Source organism: Phaethon lepturus, unplaced genomic scaffold (genome assembly GCF_000687285.1).
Source record: "Phaethon lepturus isolate BGI_N335 unplaced genomic scaffold, ASM68728v1 scaffold48795, whole genome shotgun sequence".
In the NCBI taxonomy this organism is placed as follows: domain Eukaryota; kingdom Metazoa; phylum Chordata; class Aves; order Phaethontiformes; family Phaethontidae; genus Phaethon; species Phaethon lepturus.
Window position 1 is genome coordinate 1 of NW_010539362.1, and position 8,142 is coordinate 8,142.

An 8,142-nucleotide genomic window follows, 5' to 3' on the forward strand; every position below is an offset into this window, starting at 1 on the left:
AGTCCCAGGCTCTCCGCTCAGTCCCGGGTGCCCCGGGAGGGAGGCTTGCCAGATCTTTCCTCCTCGGCAAGGAGTATTCCCCCACCGAGTCTGCGTCTCCTCGTGTAACATAAGGAAATTACACCCCTCAGCTGGAGTGTTTATTATCAGGGATCCTTTTCCTCTGTGCTGCTGCTTTTATTATTGTGCATTTGTGAACAACAGAAATAAGCCAGAAGAGCAAGAACCACAGGGAATGCCTTCTGGTTTCACATAGCTCTTTTGGACTTGCTCTGTAGCTACCTGATTTTCTTGTGTTGGTTTTGCCACAAGGAAGGTGGTTTTTATATATATAAAAACAACAAAGTAGAGGCAAAGAAAGCCTGCTGTAAGCAGACATGCTGCTTGCTCTCTGCCTGGTCTTCTGATGTTTTCTTCTTTCTGTAGGTGACTGCTACTGGGCTCAGAGAGGTCTCTTTCACTAGTGATCATGCTGATCATGGACTGTTTCCAGCTGTCCCAGTCCTGGCTTCCTACTCAGCTCTGTTCAGACAGTTCCACTGCTTCTGGGCAATTTGATATTTTGGGTCGTAAAAATTAAAAAAAAAAAACAAAACAAACTCCTTTCCCTGACTGCCCTTTGCTCCAACCAGGACATTGCCCTGGCAGCCTAGCTGGGTTATGAGACAGCTCAGCAGGTGCTGGGACCCCGCTGTGCTTGTGTCCGAGGTCTCAACTGGGGACAAGACAGCAGGACCCCCACACTGGCAACATCTTCCCTTTTGTTCCCTGAAGGGCTTGTTTCACCCCAGAGGCAGGGTGTTATTCTGCAAACCCTTAGAAAACCTGGCTTCAAAGCTGACTGCAGTTCCATAGAACCAGAAAGCACCTTGTTTATAAGATAATGTCTCAGCCTACAAAAAAAATAGCCAAACCCTACTCTATTTCTGTGAGGAGAAGCGGGGTGGCATGGCCCTGCTTCACAGCACTCTGGGCTGACAGCCTGCCTTCCCCTTGGTCCATCTTGGGCACCCTCACACCGAAAAAAGCATCGCTCTACTCACCCAGCCAGGTCGTGGAGGGACTCAGGGCAGTGAGAGCCCTTTGGGCCAGGCGCTCGTCGGCTGTGATCCCCAAATGCAGGAAAGCCAGCCCAGCTGAGCTTACTTTTAGGCATGGAGAAGGGGAATTCCCCATGATGGAGGCCCCAGACAGCCTCTGCGTGGTTTTGATAAGGAGCCAGGCGCTGCTTAAAGGGCTCTCCTGTGCCGTTCCTTCCAGGGGCTGCTGAGCCGTGTCCAGTGTTAGCAAAAGGGGCGGGGGGGTTGTCGTGGAGGCTGTGATTCACTTTTGGACAACTGGAGAGCCTAGTTACAACATTCTCTTCACTTGGTTTCTGAGTGACTTCACTTGGGTTTGCAAACATGTCATGCTTCTCCCCAGGGGACCTGCTGCGTCTTGTGAGAGGCATTGGTGTCGTTGTCTCATGTGCGTTTCCACCCCATTCGCTGGAGTTGGAACAGGATGCGTCTTCCCGGGGGAGTGGGGAAGAGCTGGCTCTGCTGGTAGAGCTGGATAGGTGATGGTGTCCAAGGGTTGCAGGTGGTCTCTGGAAACCATCCACCAAGACAACTGATGGTCAGAACCAAGGCTGGAGCCAGGTGGTGCTGGAATAAACACCAAGAATTTAAGTGTTTCTGTTTTACAGAGGCTGATTCCAGCTCCCCATCTCCTTGCCAGCAGGCACAAAGTTGTACCTGGCAGGACATTGGGTCTACGCCTGCCAGCTGTGAACTGTGAGGCCTGAAAAGCACCCTGCTTTAGTCCGGCTGCTTTGGGTGGCAGGAGCATGGGTGCTTGGCAGGAGGGGTGAGGAGCTGTGGGGTCTGGGGCCTGCCTGCAGCCCAGGTACCCGTGTTGGTGGTTGGTTGATGGAGTGCTCTCACCCAATGCCTCTCCATCTCTCTAGCCAGCTGCTCTTTGTGTTTCTACCAGAGCTCGCCAGCTCAGGCTGGCCCAAACACAAAGGCAAATTTCACTATGAAAACCAAAGGCTCTTGGTCCCGTTGGTCCATCCTCATTCCTTTGGCCTCGCCGTGCTCCCAGGGGAGAAAACTCACCTGACCGCAGCTGTGATTCATGAGCACGCCTGCGTGGCTGTGAAGATGTGTTCATAGCTGGCACTTATACATACTAGGGGCTTTTTTAGCATGGAGGGTTGGGTTCAGCACCTTCACTGGAGGCTCATTCACATGAAGGCACCCCGATTGCTTTTGTGTTTGCAGCCATGCTGTGGAAACGGGGGGAGAAGGAGCACAGGCTGCGAGTGGGGGTGGCCGAGTTCTCCTGCCCTCTGCTCCTGCTCATTTTGGTTCGGGATCAGCTTCCTCCACGTTGACCCCACTCAGGGGTAAGCAGGCCTTGTGCATGTCCGGTGGTGCAAATCCCGAGTGGAATTGTCCCAGCAGCCCGAGGTGCCCGACAAATCCACTTGCCCTCAGTGCTGCTGGGCGAACGGGGCGCATTTGAACCCTGCCAGGGCGACGGGGCCAGCCAGGGCCTGGCTGTCACGGGTGGCCGTGCCGGGGAGCTGGCCCCAGAGCAAGGTGGGAGCAGAGAGCCGGCTGCGGGTGCAGCTGGTTTGGCACTGCACCCCGGGGCTGCTCATGGGCTTAGGTCCGCAGGGGGCTGCGGGGTGCTGCTGGTGGGTGCCTTGTGGCATTGGCAGCGGGTTTCGCTGGGGGCTGCTGCTTGTGCGGCGCTGGTCAGATGGGTCCCCTGCTCCAGCGGCGGAGGGAAGCAGAAGGCCGACAGTGACAGTGTGAGAGCGGGGAGGAAGCTCCGGCCGCAGGAGGGGATTTCCAGAACACTGCGATCTGCTGCCTATGCAAATCAGGAACTCGAATTAACCCGGCAGGATGGAAGGGCTCTGGGATGGAGGGCAGGGGAGAGGCACGGGAGGGAGCCTGGGAGTGTGGGCTACCAGGAGAGGGAAGGAGAGAGCGTGGAGGGGGTCGGGGCAGGTGAGGGGTCAGCAGAGCGATGGAGAAGGAAAGCACTTGGGGAGTGATCTTGCTCTCCCAGACCTCCTGCAGCAGCCTGCCTTCGCAAAGGGTCAGAGTCGCACCGTGGCTATCCAGGGATGCCGGCTTGCTTTTGCTTTGCTGGGTTTACCCTCTTGCTGAACGAGAGCTCCCTTCTCCCTCTGCCTCTGGCATGTGAGGCAAGGCTCAATGTCACCCGCTTCGCAGGAGGAGATTACCACCTCGTGCCTTCCTCCACAGCCTCGCCGTCCTCTGGGTCTGTGAGCGCTCAAAGGATTTCCTTGTGTGCCTTAAGCTTTGAATTATTCAGAGTCCAAATTTGCAAGACCAACAACAGGCACCAAGGGGATTTTCCTCTCTTCTTCTCTAGCCAGACCATGTCTCATCCAGTTGCAATGCCTGAGAAAAGGGCTCCTCCGCAATCGTCATGTCCTGGAAAGCTGACTCCAGGGATGATGGTATGGGGAGAGCATCCACTTCTTCCACCTTTGGCTTGGGAAGAGGAAGAGCTGAAGAAGAAACCTCTGCTGACTCCCAAGACTTGAGGCTGGGTTTCTCCCCTCTGGGGGAGGGGAGGACGGTGGGTGGGATGGAAGTGGCTCGCTGATGTTGCAGTGTTGGGCCAAGGACCGAGACCAGCGTCCCGTGTGTCTCTGCACCAGATGCAGCTCCTCCCAGGGTCTGATAGTAAAGAGGATCTGCAGTGGCCCCCGGAGCTGACTCAGAGGGAGAGGGCTGATCCTCTGCACACCAAACATGGGCTCGTGGGGTTTTTTGGATGTCGCAACCTGTGAAACCTGATGTTGACTTTGCCTGGAAGGGAGTTCTTGCTGCCGGCATTGCTGGTCAATGTGCACAGCAGCAGTGTGCCGGGCGCTGGTGTGTAAATCCCAGACCTCAACAGCAGCTTCCCTGCGGCAGCCTTGAAGGCCGAAGTGTGGGTGGCCAGTGCGGACTTGCCTCCAGCCTTGTTCACAGCCTTTCTAATTCTTCCCCTTTTTTGTGCCCATTGTTTTGTTCTCCCCTTTCCTTTCTTTTCCTTTCCTTTCCTTGCCTTCCTTGAACCACTTGCCTTCTTGTTGATCACAGAGATTTGCCACTGATTGCCCTCAGATCGGGCTGGTTGGAGCCAGCGGATGGAGCGGAGGTGTTCCTGGAGAGCAGTGCTATGAAGTGCATTTTCTCTGGAGACTGGGATGCTACAGGGATGAAGCTGCTTTGTCTGAAGGGCCACCTGCCCATGACCTGCCTGCCTATAGATGGTTTCATAGGCAAAGCAACCCTCACTTGGGGAATTTTTATTTACTTTATTGTCAGTTAACACAAATCGCTAGTCAGTGGTTTGGGCATTAAACAAAACAAGTGTTCTTCCTTCCCCAGGTTTGGCTTAGGCCAAACATATTCTTTCCCCTTCCTAGTCTCAGTGTTCCTTGTTTCACTGTAGGTTACACTCAGTCCATCCCAAATGCGTTGGCAAGGTGACAACATCACGTGTAACCTTCTGGCTGCCACTTCTCTGTGCTTCTTACTGTGTTTCTTCCACTCCTCTGTGCTTCTCCATGTCCCAGGGTCCACAGCCTGTCTTGGTGCTGCCAGCCCCCAGGCTCCACTTGGTTCACTTGGAGTCCTCCTAAAGCAAGACCCTGGGCCAGCACCTCCTCCTTCCTCATGGCTGCTTTTAACCAGAGCATCTCATTTCTCTGAGCCTGCTGCAGAGTCCTCAGGCTCTCCAGCATGGGAAGGCAGCAGGAGTTTAATTCTGTTGGCAGTGGGAGATGCGTTTACTGCGATGCATGACACCAGGTGGGAGCAGGTCTCCAGACAGGAGCTGGCTGCAAATTCATCACCCTCTGCAAGAAAGCATTGGGGTGAGAAACAGGGAGAAAATGCACCAGGTGCAGAGTGAGTCCCAGAGGATCCTGTGCTTCCCAAGATGCCGTCACCCTCCTGGCATTGTCCTGGGGTGGGAAGCTCTGCTGAGCTTGGTGCTTATTGTTCTCCCTGGTAGGGCAGCCCACCGTGAGCTGCACCAGGTGTGCTCCCAACCCCAGCAGCATGGGGATGGGATGCTGAAAATACCGTGTGCTTAAAGAGGATATTGAGTGTGCTTAAATACTTGCATCAATTAAAATGCCGCTGGCTGTTTTCTGCTCCAGCTGTAGCAACCGCTGCTGGAGATGGATTACTACAGAGTTGGGGCAAGACAAAGGCTTTTTGGCAGCAGGATTTTTCAAAGAGGGAGTTGCTCTGAGGAGGAAATCCCATCTCGCTCTCCCTCCCTGTCCCCAAACACTGTGTGACTGTGGTATCTTGTCCTCATCGTAGAAACAGCCGGCAGTGGGTGCCGGGGAAATTCCTGGCCTTGGGACCAGTGTGCCGGGGTCAGCCGGGCTTCCTGGCAGCGGCATCGTCCTGAGCCAGGCCGGGGACCAGCCCCGAGGGGCTGCCTGGTCTCGCAGTCCTGTGCCGCTCCAAGGCAAATGGGCTGCGGGTGACAGAGTCACCGGTCACAGGCTTATAGCAATCATGGTACAGCCAGAAAATTCACTGGAGTGCTTACGCCTGTGCCCAGGGAATACACCCCCATGTACATACCCCAGGAGCATCTGTTTTGGCAACAAGAAGGAGGCAGGATGATCGCTCACGTGCTGCGGCCCTGTGTTAATGCTGAGCAGATTTCCCCCCGGGCTCTGGAGGAACAGAGCTCCACTGCCCCAAATCTGGCTTTCCCAGGGGTGCCGGGCTGTCTCTGGAGCCCCAAAACTTCCTTCGATGTTGCAGCCGGGTCCCTGAGAGCACCGTTCCCAGCTGCAGGAGCGTGCCCGGCTCTCTGGCAGCCTCATGCCTCTGCTGTGAAGCTGAGAGCTGCATGAGCCGCAGGAAGAGAGGGGGAGATGAAGACTGGGGTTATATCCTCCCTTCAAAACATCCTCTGCATCTGCTCAAAGCCTTTGCAGTAGGTTCCTGGCCAAGCAGATGATTTGTGAGCTGCTGTGGGCATGGGGTGGGTTTAGTCCCCCCAGATGCTCCCTAGACAGGGATGCCCATTCCAACTTACACACAAGGGCAAGACAGAGGAGCCCAGATCTCGATGGAGAGAGAGTGAAAAGATTTCAGCCAGGCTGTTTTCCCCCCAAGAAAGGTGATTTTGTTACAAGGGGATGTTTTACAGGAAGGCATCAAGGGAATTTTCAGTGGGATAATACCCAGCTGAGTTGTTTCGGCTTCCCTGGTTTGTCTCTACATGTTGCTGCTTCTTGACCTCAGCTGGTTCTGAAGTGTTATAATAATATTGTGTTATTATCCCTAACACTGCTTTGATATGTTGAAGGTGAAGCTTTCCTCACCCAGATGTTCTGAGGAAGACTTGGGTATTGAAGACTTTTTGTTCTGACTTGGAAACAATTGAAAGTGCTGGAATTTCCCACTTTTGGAAATTCCAGTTCTTTTCTCCTGAGCGCTGCAGGGGGAAGTGCAAACATAAACTGTTTGGGGGTGTAGCTTCTATGGCATGTGCCTTTCGACTGCTTCTTCAGCAGCTTGAAAGCACAGGAAACCGCATGCGAGGACGGGTGGATGCCATCAAATCCGATTTGTATCTCTGGTTTATAAAAGCGTCATCCACACAACACCATGAACCCTGCTGGGGGGTTTCAGAGGCACGAAGCTCTCCTGTGCTGCTGCCAGCCCCAGGCACATTCCATCCCCGTTCTCAGCACTGGGGGTCCCTGCAGTGTTGCTCAGAGGGTTTTGGGGACTCCAGGGCCCTCCCTACCTGCATTTGTGTGCAGGAGCAAGGAGACACCACGACTCCTCAGCATGGGCTCAGTCCCACCCAAACCTCCCCCAATAAATTGACTCTCTTGACCCCAGGGTCAGCAACAGTCAGGTTTTATTTATGAGATTTAAAATTGTCTTTTCCATCTGGGTAAATTCCTGGATTAGTGGCATGTTTGGGTATGAATTATTTTGCACGGACTCAGACAATAATCCCCCAACCCAGACCCCTCTGCTCCCCTCCCCGTGACTCCCCGGCTTGCGATGTGGTGCCGCTTCCCAGCGCAAAGTGAGTCGTCCTCGGCCGGGAACCGAGTGTCCCCCGAAGCTGCAGTGACATCAAGGCGGTGGGTGCACGCGTGCTGGCTCAGACACCAAGAAGGGGCTCCCGTGGCCACCTAGTCCTCCCCCCCGCACAGGGCCAGCAGAGCCTTGCGGTAGTCGCCGGAGGTGTCCTTCTGCAAGAGGGAGACCCGTGTCAGAGAACCGGCCGCTGATGCCTGCCCTGGGGAAGCCCAGTTCACCGGGGCTGGTTGGGGCAGGTTCCCTCTCCCCGGGCGATGCTCGGTCCCTGTGCCATCGTGGCACCGCTCATGGCTTGGGTCTCTGCGGGGCTCAGGGCTCAGCCAGACAAGGTGACGAGCTGGGGAGGGGTGCCCATGTCCCCCCTCACCTCGATCATGTGGTGCAGCGATTTGTCGAACAGGTCTATGAACTCGCCACGGATGTTGAACAGGTCAATCTCACTCCGGGAAATCATGATCCGGGTGAGGGTCCTCTCATCCGTGCCAGCACCCTACAAAGGGGAGCTTGAACAAATAACCCTGGAGGGACTGGGGCTCAGGGACCCTCCCAGCATCTCCAGCACAGTCCAAGCTGCAGGTCTCCCCTTGGAGATGTGCTGGGCTTGCTGCCAGCCATGTCCCCTGCTAACCCCAGAAACCTGAAGTCGTATTTCAGCTCAGTCCTGCCCTGTTGGGGATGGCCAGGGGCCAAACCCCATTGCTGCTGCAGGGTTAAATTGGAGAGTCCCAAAGGGTGTCTGCCCACCACAGCCCCCTCCCACAGCCCAGAAGACCCCATCTGCACCTTCATGGACTTGTAGAGCTTGTCAGCAAAGAAGGCCGGCTTGTTCTTCACGCTCCGCACTGCAACAGAGAGACGGGAGAGAAAGTGGGCTCCTGGCTCGCAGCACCCAGGGGACTTGTCTCAGCAAGGAGCTATGCCACTCATTGGGGCAGCTGCAAACCCTCCTTGGTACAAGGCTGCAGGCTTGGCCCCATAGGACACCCTATAAATGCCACAACCTCACACCACACTGGGAGTCTCCATGGCCCAACGG

General features: G+C 55.3%; 1 protein-coding gene across 1 annotated transcript in view; it reads right to left on the reverse strand.

Annotated features, from left to right (window-relative positions):
* Window positions 1-6,898: 6,898 nt before the first annotated feature.
* LOC104620790 (annexin A6-like) overlaps window positions 6,899-8,142 on the reverse strand; it is a 6,663-nt gene continuing 5,419 nt past the window's right edge. Inside the window, exons 10-12 of the mRNA XM_010287099.1 lie at window positions 7,890-7,948; window positions 7,474-7,596; window positions 6,899-7,258 (exon numbers count right to left, since the gene is read on the reverse strand). Coding sequence (XP_010285401.1) covers window positions 7,199-7,258; window positions 7,474-7,596; window positions 7,890-7,948 — 242 coding nt within the window. The 3' untranslated portion in view covers window positions 6,899-7,198. The remainder of the gene's footprint in view (window positions 7,259-7,473; window positions 7,597-7,889; window positions 7,949-8,142) is intronic.